We start from the raw sequence: 17,622 nt of genomic DNA, 5'->3' as shown, positions 1-17,622 counted from the left end.
TCTAGTTTATTTTGGAGTCCTCCCATTAAATTATGTAAACCTTACCCTTTAATATTTTTAAATGTTGAAGTAGTGTATGTAAGTGCCAGACTTTTAATCAGTTTTAAATCTTGTATAGTTGATGGGTCACATTTTATTTAGTTTGCAACCGTTACATGATGTCTGCATGCTGATCTTATCACGAAAACGTAAGTTCTATGCTGGCAGAAGACAAAATTGTAGGAACAGAGGGTTCAGAACTAAAACAACAGCGCTACTGTGTTTGTTCACAGCATTAACTGCACAAGCATGGCAAAACGTTTTAACTTTATGTGCAGTAATATTCTGGATGTCAGAGTGGAGTCTCCTACATTTTGCACTGGAGACTTTTTGGAGACTGCTTTTTCAGCAGTCATTTACGATTGTTTGCCACAATCCATGTTTTTTTTTAAGTACAAGTTGGTTATGGAAGACATGGAAGATTTCTCAACAGTCATGTATTCCAGAAGAAGCGTGTTTATGACTGCATCGTCATTATGTCTCACAACTGATTCCCTAGGCCAATGACTGGATGATGATGTATTTCATCTTTAGTGGAAGTGTTGCTTCTCTTAAAAAAACACTTAAGAATTATTTAAGCATTTAAGAAGATTCTTTAGTAAGTATTACTCAAATTAATTTAATTTAATAAATTCATTAACTTTTACCTACACAGCTAATTATACAGGACTCAAGGAAATTGGAGAGTGGAGAGTTATAATTATGGTGTTTTCCTGTCAGAAGGAAGAAGTCAGGAGATAAAATCCTTTGCTTCATTACTGTCACAATATATTCTGAATCCCCTGTTTATCTGCAGGTTTTTTTAGTACAATTTTGCCAAGACATGAATTCATAAGATGTTATCTGGTTGCACAGCTCTCAGATTGATAGCACACCTCCATAATTAGATGTTAACACTCTTGTGTGTCCTGTTTCTTTTCATATTTTCTCAGGAATTAGTTACGTGTGGAACTTAATAAATGTATACGGATGAATCTCATGACGTTTGTTCTAAGCCTTTGATAGTGACAGGCCAAGGTTCTTTTCGAAAACAAACACAAACTTATGCTGTCTTTCAAAGCCAAACTTTTAAAAACTTTTATTCAGTATAATACCTTTCAGAAATAGAATGTCAGCATGTTTGTGCCTGGATAAAGTGCAATATATTGGTCAATAAATGTATTTGTTGTTCATTTAAACAGTATTAAAGAACTTTTAAATGGAGATTTAAATTTAAATGCTTTTGCTGTATTTTTAAAAATGAAAAGACTGTTGTTCCACATGTTTCCACCTTTTAGTAAGCCCTTCTTTTTTGTCTTTAAATACAGTACTGGGGGCTACAGATTCTCTTTTTCACAGTGGACAAGGCCAAGAGTGTTTCTCCCCTGACCACAACCAACAGCTTGTGAAGTATCATTTGAGAGAACCACTATTAAAATGTGTTAATTGCCAGTTAAGATTCTGTCCCTTTTCAGGTCTTTTTAGTTTTCAAGTTTGTTCAGAACCAGCCCCAACAACAAACCCATCTTCTGTCTGTATTAAATCACACCTCTGATCATTTTTCAGTTTGTCTGCAGCACATCATGTGATGTTTTTAATATATGTTTTAATGTGGGTGTTTAATGTGTTATAAGTTATATGATGTATATTTAACATACAAGTATCAGAAGGATTTTTCTGACTGGCAGAATACTGGCTTCTGGATGAGCCATGTGTTTTCATTTCATACAGCTGCACCCATATAAATTAATTTCATGTGAATGCTCAGTTACGATCAAGCCTGCCCTTAGTCGTGGCACATGTTTTAAATGTGATGTAATATAAACTTTCTGTGCTATTAATGATGGAATACCATACAGCCTGACCAGGCAGTTTTAAAAAGGCTCATTTGTGTCCTTTCAGTTTTAAATTACTTCTAGCTGATGTACTGATGTAAAAGTACTTATGGCTTGATCTAGCTTTAATGGTTATTTATTTTGTGTTTGAGGTGCTGTATTATTCAATTACTGCTTTCTCAGTAATGCAGCCTTCTGATCTTTAATTTGGGCAGGCTCTGACCCTATCCCCAAATATATTTGACCATAACCTGCACGGATGCAGACTACCTTTATTATATTGTTGAAACAAATATGTGATTTGAAGCACCCTTATCTTCAGGCCCTGAATGAGGCATTCATTCTGATTCATACTTTTATTTTTATTTTTCTCACGAAGCATTTGATTGACATTTAAAGATGACTCTTTAAATCATCAGATTCAAAATGCTGAATCTATTCAGTTAATGCTGAATAGTATGATGTGGTCTCTTGTCCCTCAGGTTTACAGTACCTTATTGTTTTTAGGTGTATGTTTAGCAGAGCACCTCAAGAGCCACATTTCTAGGAGGTTTGGATTCTCTTTATTATCTTCAGACGTAAAGATAATTCAATTTTTTCAAGTATGGGGAGTCTCAACTCGCAAGCATGTAAAGTTTGATCAGTTCAGTTTGTCATATGCACAAATGCAATGAAATGCTTATTTGCATGTATGCTCCAATACAAAGACATTAAGGAAACACCAAGAAACAAACACAGAACAGCAGCGGCAACAAGTTACGTAACATACAGTTTAAAAGAAAAACATCAGTGTGAGCCAAAGGTAGGGGTAGAGTTCAGTAATCTGACAGCTTGTGGGAAGAACCTGTCTCTTAATTTGGAAGCACATGCCTTTATGCTTCTATAACGCTTAACAGAGGGGAGGGGGGAGAAAAATGAGAAACCAGGATGACTGGTATCCTTTGCGATACTTCCAGCCTTCCTGAGACATCGAGTTGTAAAAAAGTATGAAGTAGAGGGGAGCTGTACTTCAATGATGGACTGGGCTGAAGTGATCACCTCCTGTAATGCCTTCCGGTCAGACAACGAGCTGCTGCCAAACCGCACTGTAATATAATATAATGAGCACACTCTCAGTAGCGCACCTGTAAGATTTGTTAAGGACAGTTGAAGATACAGTAGACCAAATGTTGTCAACTGTCTGAGGAAATAAAGATGCTGTTGTGCCTTCATTATAGCTCCAGTTACATGCTGAGACCATGTTAAATCATTGGTGATGAAGGTACTCAGAAACTTGAAGCTGCTAACCATCTCTTCAGCCAACCTGTTGAAGTGGCTAGAGATGTGGTCCCCGCCCTGTGTTCTAAAATCAATGACCAGCTCTTTGGTTTTGCTGACATTGAGGGAGAGATTATTGTCAATGCACCACTCCAACAGGTTCCTGACCACATCCCTGTTCGCTGTCTCATCATTAGCAGTGATTCAGCCAATAATGGCAGTGTCATCAGCAGTAGTTGGTCCTACTTTCATAATTGTTGCTGGTTAGTTAGTGATACAAAAATATCATCAAGGTGTTTTGAAGTATGACACTTATTGCCACCATATTCACAGAATTTCTCAGTGTGATTTTCTGTTCACCCACAGCTGCCTCCTGTTTAGAGTCCTGAACCTGAAGCACATAATTTGCACTTGTATTCCCTGCTTCTGAAGACTGAAGTAGTTTATTAAGTTGTGTTTGTCAGTTTTTATTGGAATGGTGAATTCTTTGATTAAACCTTGTTACATCACAATGTTTTTTTCATGTAACCTTGTCACCTTTCCATTTTCCTCTTACTGAACTACAGTATTAGAAGTTTTGCGAGGCATTTTAACAGCTAAATAGCTGCAGTCTGAGGGCTTGCATTCCTGGAGGAGGATATTACTGCTGCTGTTTTTTAAAAATCTTAAACTTTCAATGTTTGAAAAATAATTTAAACATACAGTATGCTGTCATTCGAAGTATAAAGTAACAGCTATAATACAAAATCTGTAAATTACTGGTTCATTGTCATATATAAGTAGAGCCTCTAGTTTTTTAGCAGCACAGCTACTGTATACGATGAGGAGAAACAGACAATGAGTTAATCAGTTTGTGCAGCAACAGGATGTATGTGTGTGTGGGGTGGGCTGGGGGGGGGGGGGGGTAAAAATGGATTGCTAAGCTTCTTTGCAAGTTCATGGAAAGAAGTGCATTTGTTTCACACATGCCATTGCAGATCCAGATTAACAAATGGTTTTGTAATAACAAGAACCAACAAAAGACTCATTAATGTTTTTATTTAGTATAGCACTTTTCAATGCGTGTTCTCCATTATTTTACAAGAAACAAGACCCAATAAAGCAAAAAGTATAATTCCAAATAGTAGTCTGAAGAAAGACATGGAATAATAATAAATGAATGTGGTGTCTAGCTGCAGCAAGCCACCAGAGCCCTTTTTGAATTGTTTCTGTCTGTTGCGTTGATGTCTTTTCAGAGGCGTCTTGGAGATGCAGCAAAAAAAGCCATCAGCAAGCTTCAAGTGCGAACCATTAAGAAAGGGGACAAGGTATAAAAGAAGCCGCCATGTGTGAAGAACAGTCTTAGGGGTTCTGTTTTATACACTGTTAGAATTCTTATAGTCTACATTTGCATTTGTATTTTCTACACACAATTAAAATGGTTATAATTATTCTCTTAGTACCTAAAGCCCTCTAGCCCTCCAGAGGCTGTTTCACCCAGAAGAAGGTGCCCTAAAACATCTTGGAAAGTATAGACAGTACAGACTGTACCAGGGCTTGATTTCAAGATGAGCAATACAAGATACGACATAATACAAGATGAACATAATGTGATTAATGGTCTAACATAAAGACATACAATATATTTAGATTATTTATCCAAATGATCCAACAGTAAAATATCTTTGCGAAGAAATATGTAAGTCTTCAGTCTTCCAACAGAAGAGCCGAGTTTTGAGCTGCCTTTGCTGCCACAGGACCTGGACGCCTTGTCATCATTGATAGAACCATAGATTTGGTGTTGCATCAGCAAATGCTGGTGGTAAATGTCAGGACATCCATTTGTCAGCTGAAGAGCAGAAAGTGGGTCATGCAGCAAGACAGTGATTCTGAACATACAAGCAGATCTACAACAGAATGGCTGAAGAAGGAAGAAATTGTGCATTTTGGCCAAATCAAAGTCTGGACCCAAATCGCAATAAAATATTGTGACAGGACCTGAAGCGAGGCAAGGAAATCCTGAAATGTCACTGATGTGAAGCAGCTCTGTCAGGAAGAAGGGGGCCAAAATTCCAAAACCCCAAAAGCCAAATCAAGAGACTGAAGAGTTACAGCAAATGTCTAGTTGAAGCCTTTGCTGCTAATAAAGGTGCTACCAGTTTACTGAACTTGAGTTCACAACCTTATTCGCTCAACCTTATTGAGGATATATACTTTTGGATCATTTTGGTAACTTACGTCTATGTGAAGCAGGTTAAGTTCGTGATAGGGAGTTTACAAAAACATTTTCTTTGTACTGTGTTTTATGTTAGTCTTTTAAAATATTTCTGACTGATTTCAGAAATTACAGCAAATGTTTTAATGATTTTAGAAACTGTTAGATAATGAAATTCTTACTGAAAATAAAAAGAACCATTTTTTTTTTCAGGAAACTGAATCAGATTTTGATAACTGTGCAGTTTGCATTGAAGGCTACAAACCAAATGATGTTGTCCGAATTCTACCTTGTCGGTAAGATAGCAGTTTTCCTGGTTTTATTAAATTCAGAATTATGGTAAGAGTTCAACACATCAATTATTTTCTTGGTTATATGATGCATGCAAATTACAGCATCACTGTAAAATGTTTTTTTTAAGCACAACTTAAAACTTGTAAAACAGGGGAGAATAATCTAACCCTTTTAAACTTTAATTAAAAATGTACCAGTCAAATTTATCATGGTTTAATTTATCAGTCTAAAAATGTGGAGTTGATCACTTTGTAGCGATTACAGGGCAAAGGCAATGTTCACAAATTCTACAGAATAGATCTAAATAGCCGAACCTTTCTGCAAAAGTATTAGACTGTGTTATTAGAGCTTTCTTCAGAGCAGTAAATTCACCGAACTCTTATGAGGAAGCACAAACTGTTTAAAAATACAGAAGAAGGAAGTGTTCACTCTAAATTTCAGTTTGCTTTATTGTCCCAGATTTTAAATGTTGCATTTATTTGTCTTTGTGATAATAGTAACATACGGACGTGTACAAAGGTTCCACAATGTTTACAAATAGTTAAAGTTATTTGTTTGGCAAATGAAATACAGTAATAATTTAAATGTCATGTCAAAGGAGTTACATGCTGATGTCAGTGAAGAGATTAGCATAAATTATTTCTGTCATAACTCAGGTTAAACCTGCCCCACCATGGATAATTACAAATCCTGTATTTGTTGGTAGGTTTCCATTACGTGGAATCAAGCACCCTTTCCATAAAAAGATTAACATGAAATATCAGATCTGTAATTTAAGTCTGGTGACTGTGTCTAGGGTGCAAGAGGGCGGTGCAGTGGTAAGCATTGATGTCTCTCTGTGCTGAGGCCCCGGGTTCAATTCCAGACCTGGGGTGTCATCTGTGTGTAGTTGGTACTGTATGTCCTCCCTGTGTTTGCTTGGGTTTTCGCCAGCTACTCCCACAGTCCAAAGACGTACTGGTACAGTAGGTTATTTAACTTCTCGGCCCTGGTATGAGTGACAGCAGTCTGTTCTTGTGTCAGTCCCGCGATGGACTGGCATGCTGTCCAGGGTGTATCCTGCTTTGCACCCACTGCTTGCTCAGATAGGCTCCGGCTTAGAAAATGGATGGATGGACTGTCTCCAAGTTATAGCAAACTATTGAAAAATAGTTATCTTATAATATGAAAGGTTTGTGTGATCAGCAAGATTTGCAGTGTTAATTGAATATGTAGTAAAATACTACAAATCTGAGTACTTTTGGCTTCATATGTCAGGTGAGACTTGAAGAAGACTGTGATTTCCCATTTTTGTTTTTTGTATTTTCTGGTATTGTGTTGTTCTTGTAATTTGTCATGTGTTCAGTGTCTCTGCTGTTGTTCCAGTTATCTATACCAACTGCTGTGTGCATCCAACCCAAAAACAGCAAATGGTGTTGGACCCTTAATCGGAGTAAATAAAGATGTTAAAAGGTTATTGTTACCCTGCAAAGGAAATGTTGCAAATTAGAAAGCGAAATAAGGGTTTAAATGGTGTAATGTTCCACAGTACAAATTCCAATGTAATAGGTTAGCAATAGCATCAGCCGTTATTTCAATTAGCGATAGGTGTTTAAATGCCTTACATAAAGAAACTGTTTATATAAGGTCATAATGTGGTTGGTCTGATTTACAAAAAAGGTCTCATCATGTCTGTTGTAAAATTAGAATACCACTAAAAAATCTCTGAAAAATTCATCACTTCATCACTTATTTATGATGGAGGAGTCTCTCCAAGTTTGGAATTTCAGAGGTAACTATAAAGTTCAGTTGTTGGACCAAACAGCGTCATTCCATGTAATTCTGTTGCAAGCGCACCTACAGACTTGTGAAGTGATTGGAGACGTGTGTGGATGTACAAGGGGGCCTGCGATTACCAATAGAACAGATCTCTTCCTCTCTTCCTCAATTTTGAGATCTGTATGTGATAGATAATTCACAGATCACTCTGCTTATTGACTCACTTGCTCTTGATAAGATATTGGATTTGGGCCCTCCTTGTGACTGCAAAATGAAGTGGACACAGGCTGTGTTTGCAGTAAAGATGAAAATCCCTGCCTTTGTATGATTTTGGTTATGGGTGGCTAAATTTATTGAAAAATATTTCTTAAAATCCAATAACTATACAGTGGCAGTTTGTACCTGGAAGCAGATCTCTTGTAACAGTAGCCAAAAATCATTGCATGGCTTTTTTACTTTTTATTGTGAAATATGACAAATATGACACTGCATTTTATCATTCTGTCTCATTGCTTATTACTATATTAATTTATTTTGTTTATCACTTAGAAAGGGACTGAGTGATTGTTTCAAATACATTCAAATATATTCAGTGTTTTACATTTTCTCTTTATCAAGAATAGAAGTAGAGAGGCAGTGTGTTGAGAAACCACTTCTCTATGTAGTTCAGTTTTAAAAAGATTCATTTTTAATGTATTTAAAAATGCTTGTCAAAGACTGGATAGTCAATAATGAATAGTGCACATTCTTGGGTTTCTGTTGTAATGTCCATTGCATGTGATGGAAGTAAGTAGTGGTCCGTTGTTCAAGAGATAACCACAAAACCAGGCAAGGGAAGAGGCAGAATAGCAGTGTATGAGCAAGATGATATGATCAGGTAGTGCGGGCTGAGCGGCAAGCTGGCAGGCTAGATAAACAGGCAGGCAAACACAATCCAAGGGTGTAGTCAAAAACAAAGGAAAGTTTGAAACCAAGTAAACACAGTAACAAGACACAGAGGGAATCCAAAAGCTGTAGTAGGGAATGTAGTGAAGTTGGGAATCCAAAAAAAGCACAAAACAGAACAAGTAATCTAGGGAACAAAACACTTGAGAGGTGCTAAGCAAAACTCTCAGAGCACAGTCATAGTAGACATTAAATAGCCTGAACCACCTGAGGCGGCCTGATTGTAAATTCCCCCCAGGTGGGATGGGTCTCCTGTTTGATTGCATATCCATTCCAACCGGTGCTGTCTGACTGATGGGTAGAAATGTGACCAGCTGCCATAGCAATGCCTACTCCCTGCAGCTCTCCAGCGGGAGACGCCTATGACAGTTGTATGCCTTTCTGTTGTGTATCAACAACTTATCTGTTTAGCTATCTATCTCAGCTTCTGTGTTGGCGCATATGATAATTACATCATATATGAGGTCCCCCCAGCTTTCTTTTGTTTGTGAAACATCACAAGCTTCCATGTACTTAGCAGTGAAGACATCATTTTCTCTTAGTGGAAATACATTCAATTCATTTTCCAATCACTGAATGATTGTTTCAAGCCTTGTGATGTTTGTGTGCCTATTAAACAACCACATTTTCTTATATATCTAGTCAAAAACATACTATTTCGGTACATCTTAGTGGATCTTAAAAAACACTAAAGATTTGCTGCCACAGAAACCTGACACAGTCTATATTCCCTAGATCTGTAGTGTTAAAGTATTTTATTATGTGTTTGTGGTCCTTTTCAGATTTAAATGTTTTCATGCATTGATCAGAAATGTGAGCTACTGTGTGACATATTTAGATTTGACTAGATTTATTGAATATCCAGGTTTGTAGACTGTTTGGGTAATGGATGGATTAATTCCAAGGGTTGCCAAGAATGTAATACCACACTTTTTTCTGAATCCATCATTATTTTATGTCTAACAGTTATGAGACTCCCAAAGGAACATTTTAGAACTCCGTGGCAAGTATTGAGAAAGTTGAATCCAGCAGCAACAGATCTTTAAACATTTTCCTGTAGGAATTAATACTTTTAAAAATGTGGAACATTGCATTCTGGCTATAATAAACTTTTTTTCCTTCGCATTTCCTACAGTTTTGATCCTCCTGTGCAACTGTTAGAACCTAACTTTGGCATACAGTAGTGGTTTGGTTTGGAAAAAATAAGAGCATTATCATCATCACTTGTGACAATGCTTGCAAGGACAAAAAATGAAATTCTTAATAATAAAATAAAACATCATAAAATCTTCAAAAGGAATTCCTCTAAGTGTTAGACAATTAGTCAGCATTGTTTTTTGTATACAAACCGCTATAGGGTGGAGAAAACTGAGGGATTCTGTCTGATTCCACAATGTAAAAGAAAAGACACGAGCAGAAAATGAACAGTACTACAAGGCTATAGATTCAAGCTCGACAGAACCAATAAGCAAAGTTATGTCAGTGATTCCCTGCCCTGGCCTTGTGGGATGCCTCTGGCTGCAGGATTTCATTCCATTTGAGCTCTGAATCTCTAAGGATAATTGTTGACATACTGTAAATGTACAGTATCTTCTTACTTGTTTAGCCTTTTGGTTAACTTGGTTCTGCACTTAGTCCTGAGTTTTGAAAATCCTGTACTTCAGGTAAAGTGTTACTGACCGCTTCCTCATACGGCACTTTAAGCAGCCTTTCCTCTGCTTGCTGACCTGTATTTCTGACTAGAGATGCAGGGAATGACACGATAATAAAGATTCCCACAGTAAACTTTTTTTTCCTTCTGCAGAAGTCAAGCTGGTTATGTTTTAGCTAACACACCAGAATGAGGGCTGTGTTAACTGAGAAATTGCTACAGGGCTGATACTAATTGCAAATCTCATTTAACCTTTAAGAGCTTAAAGCAACTTTAAAACACACGCCCCAGATAGAAAAAAGATGATTAAAATGCAGGAGGCTGCCAGTTCCACAACTGGGAATCTGTGATACCCCTATAACTCAGTGAGAACAGTCTGCAATTAATATATAGTATTTAAACCATTTCTAATTACAAAAAGGTTACGGTGCCTTTCAACTTAAAATCAAGTACATTTGTGCTCAGCATTCAATTTTATCTTCTTCAAAAGATCTGGGATTTTAAAAGAAAATGACTGATACAGCAATACACCTTTATGTTGCAGATACTCCCCGTTTATCTTAGGAATAAGGAAGCTGCCAAGTAGCATGACTAATGTGCTCTTTCATCATTGACATTCTCATGAATAAAACTAAAATAACAGCCCCCAGGGGTAATGGCAAGTGTTAACAGTTTGTTTTTTTTGGCAGGCATCTATTCCACAAGAACTGCGTAGATCCATGGCTTCAGGATCATCGGACTTGTCCAATGTGCAAAATGAACATTCTTAAAGCTTTGGGGATCCCTGTAAGTGTCATACTTCTGTACTGAAATAATACTAGTCTGCCTAGTTGTATTCCACTCACATTCATTTCTCTTCACAAGCTTGGAATCCTGCAATATCTCTCTGAAGCAGATCCTCTATATTGAAGAAGTGTACAGTGGGTTCTCTATTTAACATGCAAATTCGCTTATTTGCGATTCGGGTTTGGCCGACGGGGTCTTGTATGGAAAAAGAGGAGTGCAGGATGAAACCAAGCCATAGGGTAAGCACAACTTTCAAATAAGCTGCACCGCAGATTTGGATCATGAGATGAATTGAGCTACTGATTGAGCTTCTCCCTGCTCCCTGCCCAAGTACCCACTACCCAACAGCCGCATCTCAACGTGGTCTTGTTTTTGTATTGTAACAAACTGGTTCTGTGTCAGTGTTGTGGGGAATGACAAGCTGGAGTTGACTATACAGGCTCTCTGACAGTTTTATTGCCTGTTTCATTAAAGTGGGTCGTGCTAATCACAGAGGCAGTGAAAGTGCAGGCATCCACTGGACACAGAGGAAGGATTCATGTTGTTTATTTTAGCTGATTACTGTAAGTTTGTGAGGACTGTTTCAGTTTTTATTTTAATTAACCTGGAGCCAATGCATTAGTACTTTAATTATAGTATAATAATAATAAGGGAGGGTTACTAATGTCTTTAACAGTCCATATTATATAGTGTAGTACCTTATGCAACGATATAGGGGTGGTCTTGCTTATATGTAAATGTAGCTGTTCGCGACAGTTCTCTGCACTAAACCTTCACAAATGTTGAGACCCTACTGTACTTTCAAGTTGCAAATTTCCTGGTACTGTGTGAGGAGCAATTTCTGCCTGTTCAAATAAGAAATGAGTTACCGTCCATGGATATTGCACACTAAAGCAAAATATGACGATTTCTAATTATAGGCATGCATCATCTCCAAATGCCTGAGTAAGCATGTTGTAACGAGAGCAGTATTGTTTAGCTTTACCATGAACCTTGCATGTTTTTAAATTCATTACTCTTGTCTGGTAGCGACAACAGTACTGTCAATCATGGTCTGCCTTTTTTTTATCACAGCCAACTCTTATCAGTGTTAATTTCCCATTTAAAATGGGGAGAACTCTCCGATGGCCGGATTTGTGTAGCTGCCAGATACTATGCGTTAGTTTTTCTTAATCTTGCTTGGAGGAGAAAAAACTGAACTCCAAATAGCTTTAAATATTTTTTCAGCCTTCCTGTTTTGTATGTGCCTTGCTCATAATGTGGGATTATTCCATGTGAGGGGCTACCTCTTGAAGTTTGTTTATTTTAAAATGGCATTTCCCTTATGGTTAAGTTCATTTAGGAATTCAGTTAAAGTCCAATTTTGATCTGAGCCTAACTAAAAAACGAATCCTGGAACTACTGTGCCATGCAAAAGTGTTCAAATCCTTACTGTGGCATTCCATTTTGAGAAATTACAAAATGATACATAAAGGTTTATATACTTAATGTTGTATTCAAAATCTGAATACTTAGACTGAAGATCTCCAAGGGCAAGATAAGTTACAGTAATTGACATAGAAAGCTAAACAAAAGAAACTTAGATATGTTGCTTGCCTATATACTCTGAGAATGCAGCATGGTGGCACAGTGGTTGGCATTGCTGCCTTGCAGTGCTGGGGCCCTGTGTTCAATTCTGGACCTGGGGTGCCATCTACAAAGTCTCTATGTTCTCCCCGTGTTTGCATGGATTTCCTCTGAGGGGTCTGATTTCCTCCCACAATCCCCAGTTTTCGCCCATTCTTCTTGCCAGATTTGCTCAAGCTCTCTCGGGTTGCTTGTGTAGAGGGTCGCTTACAGGAGCAATTTCTAAGCCTTTCCACAGATTCTCACTAGGACTCAAGTCAGGCCTTTGACTTGGTCACTCAGGGACACTGATTTTTGTATTCATAAGCCATCATAGTACTTTTGGCCTTGTGCTTTGGATCATTGTCCTGCTGAATTCCTATCGCAGTTTTATGTCTGATGTATGTTTTCCTCTAAGATTTGTGAGTACTTTGCTCTGTTTACTTTCCTGTCAGTCCTGGAAAGCTTCCCAGACCCTGTTGATGGGAACTAGGACTTTAACACAGTGCTGCCACCATCATGCTTGACAGTGAGATGGTGTGGCCAGAGTGATGCACTATGCTGGGTCTGCGTCAGATGTAATACTTTGCAATTAGACCAAAAAATTCCAATTTTGTCTCATCTGATCACAAAACCTTTTGCTACTTGTTCGCAGTATTACTACGATGCTTTGTTGCAGACCCTTTGTAGGATTTGAGATGGAGGGGATTTCAATTTCATACAAGAAAACTGTGTAGTGACTGGGATTGTCACATTCTCCCACCTTAGGCAGGAAGGCAGGAAATCACTTTTTGCCTTAACATCTTTCATTACTTTATTTTGTTTTCTCTTTCCAGCAACTTTTGGGCTAACATAAAGACTAATGTTGAAATGATGTTCAGAATTTGATTGAATTTAAGGTCCAGGTTAGTTTTAGAAGCACCATTATCTTTGATTGCATTTAGAATTACAGTCCCATTTAAATGATCTCATCTAAGTCACGTTGAGGTGGAAGTTTCATCTTGAACTTGAGGGATGTTTAACAAAGTTATGCCTTTGTAATTTTTTAAGATAGAATCTACTTTTATTAACTACTGTACAGATATTCTTGTACATTTGTTTCTGGCACGGCTGCACAGATTATTTTGTAGTGGTGAAACTAGAACATTTTGGATTCCAAAACTATTCTGTTATTAGTGCCTATTGTCAGAGAGGAGGGATTGCCTAGGTGGATGTCTGTCTTTCAGACACGAGCAAATGACACTTAAACACATATCACAACTCTGATCATCAAGAAAAATAGGGATGTGATCTGTTTCACTTCAGATCATACAGAATAATTTGTGGCATTCTAATTTCAGAATGCATTAGCTAAGAGCTTTAATAGTTGAGGCACTTTGTATCAGTTTTTTTGTATTGAGTACATATTAGCTGAGGCTGTACAGAGGTGCTTTATTTTGATTTTAGAACACTTTATCACGGCAGCTCCATGAGCCACACGGGATGTTCTCGGTAGGAAAAATGTGACAAATAAGGCTGGGATTATAAATATCACCTTACAGTATATGCTTCTTTGAACTAAATTGGGGCCCCCGTCATTGAGTTTTAGTTTTAATATCTGCTTATCTGAAATTGAAATAGTTTATTTCCAGTTTCATTTTCAGCCTTGTGTGTAATCGCCTATTGTTTTTTAAAGGGCAACTGCAATGCTATTTAGAGGAGTTAGAAGAAATCAGCATTGATGAGTGCATTTCAAACCGTGATAAAAGCAAAATCAGTTAAAAAAAAGTAAACAGTAACTTGTAAAAACTCCAATTTACATAATAGAACAAAATAGAATTTCCAGGTATGCGGAGCGTCATATTCTGTGATTCAGAATGAGTCAACAAAACATCCGGTGACATGAAGCGGCCCCCTGACATTGTAGACAAGCAGGCTTGTGAATACCACTCTTTTAATCCCATAGAAATATTGCTCTCGGCTGCAAGACAGTTCTGCAATAAATGGAATGACATTTTCTGTGGTGAAATATCTGCTGCACAACCTGTACTTAATTCTCTCGTACATCGCTTTGCATTAGTCCTTACAGTGACTAGTGAGCAGGAAGGGCCGCTTCATATCACAATTCGTGGGGACTCTTGATCTCGCCCATGACATGACCAGGTGTTTGCAACAACACAGTGACTTCCAGTACTTTCACAAAGTTCATGATTTTATGTTTGTTTTAAAATTTGTAAACATTTTCAATACTGTCAATGAATTTATTTTGTTACTGACATTTAACAACCAGTCTCAGAAATTGGGACTGCAGTTTCCCTTTAAAATGTCATGTCATGACTTCACTTTGTGATTCTCAAATTAATACAAACCTGTGCTGGTATGCTCAGTCAAAAACACTTTTTTCCATTATTCTGTTCCATTTCTAAATTAACCTCTGATCCTTTTGGCTTCTGAAATGGCTGCACTGCTTGTCTGTTTTGTATACAAAGCATTTACTTTTATGATAGAAGTGAAGCTTCAGAATTTCCTTATGCAGGTTTTTGTAAAACAGTAGCCACTCATTTTTACTAATAGCATGTAATTCCAAACAGTACAGCTGCTATGTTATCAATTTTGCTCAACCTTTCTGATTGATTAGTTGTCTCTTTTTTCATTCAAGCAATGTCAAAATTACATGAAAACCAGAGTTCTCCTGTGGGACTGGGGCACTTAAAATACTTTTGCAATTGTTTTCTCCAATGGACATTTTTTTCTGTGAAATTTTTACTGCCTTGTGACAGCTGAACGGATCATGTGAAATTTGTTTTTCACGATAGTGAAATCTTTCCACGGAATCTACGCACATGATCCAGAACCATCGTGTATGATAACATGTGCAGCTTTTCCCCCAGAAAGTAGGCATTGTTTCTTTGTTCTGATGAAGCCTTTTAAAAAGATTAACTTCAAAGAAAAAAACAGTCCTGGAGCATCTAACCACTGGTACTTCCTGGTTAGTTGCATGTATCTTAAAGACATGAACATGCTTTTTGTTTTGTGACCTTTGCTTTGTCTTTACAGTTTCTCACAAACCCAACAGATCTGCCCTTCTGTCTCCTGGTCTGTGAATCTGTTGTTGTAAGTAGCTGTGGTGTTCTTTATTTAACAATTCTTTGTATGCCCAGCCCAATGCGGACTGTTCTGACGAGATTCTGCCAGACTACGAAGTCTCCATCGGGGGACCGCCCACCAATCAGGTCACAGGCGCCAGTGACGTCACAGTGAACGAGAGCTCTGTGGTGCTGGACCCTGCCGTGCGGACAGTGGGGCTGCCACAGGTCTTCCGTGACAGCGAGCTGCTGCCTCCGGCGGGAGAGAGCAACATTGCTACCAGGAGTAAGTGGGACCTGCCGCCTCTCGAGCCCTCATACCTTTCACCTGCTGCACCAGTCTGTGACACCGAGGGAGGGAGCCACTAGTGTTCACTCCTGACGTGCAGTCCTCTGGGGCTGTTTCAGTTGTTAGTTCAGTGAAATGGCAGAACAAGTTTGGTAATTGCCCTGTGTTTGCATCATTACACAAGCTAATTCTTTGTCTTTGGAAATTCATTTTCATGTGTTTTTTTGCCTACCGTATATAAACCCACGACTTCCCTGTGAAAAACAACCTAGAAATGCTGTTGAAGCCAATACCATCACTTCTTTCACACCATTCCTGAATGAGATCCTAGCTTGCCAAAATAGGATATTTCTGTATACCTGGGAATGTAACTGGTCAATCTGTTCTGGAATGATTTCAGAAGTGCATTATGGTTTTTATTTTGCGGTGGCCAAAATTGAACACATCATGCTAAATGAGGTCTTACTATTTATTGTACATTTTTAAGATATCTTGATATTTTCTTAAAATTCTGTTTTTTTAAACTATTTATTGACATTAAATGTCGTCTCACAAGTCTTGAATTCTATGTACATGTTTTTTTATTTGCTTTGCAATATTTTTGGTGTTTTCTTATCCTCCTGTGTTTGTGTCATCTTCAACCTTGTTTTAGGGTTTCAACCAGATTCTCATAACCCAACTTGAGCATTCACCCCTCTTCTGTACTCACCCATTGACCAGTTCTAAATCCAGAGTCTTTCCTTAGTGCCTACTATCTGCATTTAAAAAAATAATCTTTTATGGGAAGCTTTATCAAAAGCCTTTTGAAAATCAAAATACGCTGAACCATTTGCTTTATCTGTGCAGTATGTTACTACTGTTGCTTGTTCAAAGCCCACTAGTTGTAAACCCATGTTGATTGTGCTCTAGAATTATACAGACGATTCACGATACAGATCTTGTTTAATTCTTAGTATGTTTTCCATAACCCTGCATGTTATGAAAGGAAGATGTATTTGTCTGTAATTGCTTGGCTGAGTTTTGTCTTGAGGTTGAGTTTTGTTTCTTACCTATGAAAAGCATCTCTTGTTTCTTTAAATTCAATTGGCAGAATACCATCAGGGCCTGGAAATACATTTATCCTAGATGCTTCTTGTATCTGTAGCACATCTGCCATTTCTATTGTAATATTTAATAAAGATTTATGTTTTTCCGGAGCCGAAGGAATGTTGTTCATATCTTCCTTGGCGAACACCTGAGGAAAAGATTAATTTTATTAGACAACCTTTTTCCTATAATTGTCTAAAGGTTTCCCATGTTCCATTTCTGAGACTGTTGACTTAATACTCTACTGTTCTATCATTTTGCTGTTGTAATACACCAGCTCCTAGTTTTGCTAAGTGAAAATCTAAGTGAAAATCAGTTTTCCACTAGTTCAAGGCAATAATTAGAAATACAAGACCTATTTATTAAAATGAGGGTTACTAATTAAAACAAATATATTATATAAAGAGAAAAAAATGAAACAGAAAACAAAGTAGCACCATTTATATGGCAACACCCTTTTCTTACTGGTAGCGTTAGGCAGAGGTTTAGAGACAGATGGCTGAAAACTCTGTTAAACAGTTTTTAGTGTGTACTGCCATGAAAATGATCGCCTCACAAAACACCATGTTCATAGGGAAACCATATTTAAATGTAGTCTGTCTAAACTATGCATGAAATTCTTATTCTGCTTGACTGCTTTTAATGATTTATGCACAGAATCCATGTATAGAACACGTATGTATAGTATATATACACACACATGTACAGTATAGTATATAAAGGGAGTGGACAAAATAATTGAAACCCCAAGCAATTCATGTATATATTAACAAACAAGGAATTGGGCCAACCTTCATAAGAGTTTCAGTCCTTGAAATACTGTTATACAAGTTTTGAAC

The 17,622-nt window shown here is 37.5% G+C and overlaps 1 protein-coding gene across 3 annotated transcripts in view; it reads left to right on the top strand.

The window, feature by feature from the left end:
* rnf150a (ring finger protein 150a) overlaps window positions 1-17,622 on the top strand; it is a 77,405-nt gene that overhangs the window by 41,738 nt on the left and 18,045 nt on the right. For all 3 annotated transcript variants that reach the window (XR_015937122.1, XM_088632985.1, XM_088632991.1), the window contains exons 3-6: window positions 4,346-4,417; window positions 5,518-5,600; window positions 10,642-10,738; window positions 15,484-15,694. Coding sequence is in view for 2 of the 3 variants with exons in the window: in XM_088632985.1 (XP_088489111.1) it covers window positions 4,346-4,417; window positions 5,518-5,600; window positions 10,642-10,738; window positions 15,484-15,694 (463 nt within the window). In the remaining variant the exon portion in view is untranslated. The remainder of the gene's footprint in view (window positions 1-4,345; window positions 4,418-5,517; window positions 5,601-10,641; window positions 10,739-15,483; window positions 15,695-17,622) is intronic.

This window comes from Lepisosteus platostomus, chromosome 1 (assembly GCF_059453375.1).
Source record: "Lepisosteus platostomus isolate fLepPlt1 chromosome 1, fLepPlt1.hap1, whole genome shotgun sequence".
Taxonomy (NCBI): Eukaryota; Metazoa; Chordata; class Actinopteri; order Semionotiformes; family Lepisosteidae; genus Lepisosteus; species Lepisosteus platostomus.
The sequence above is the reverse complement of the archived record's forward strand: the minus strand, read 5'-3'. Positions and strand labels throughout refer to the sequence as shown.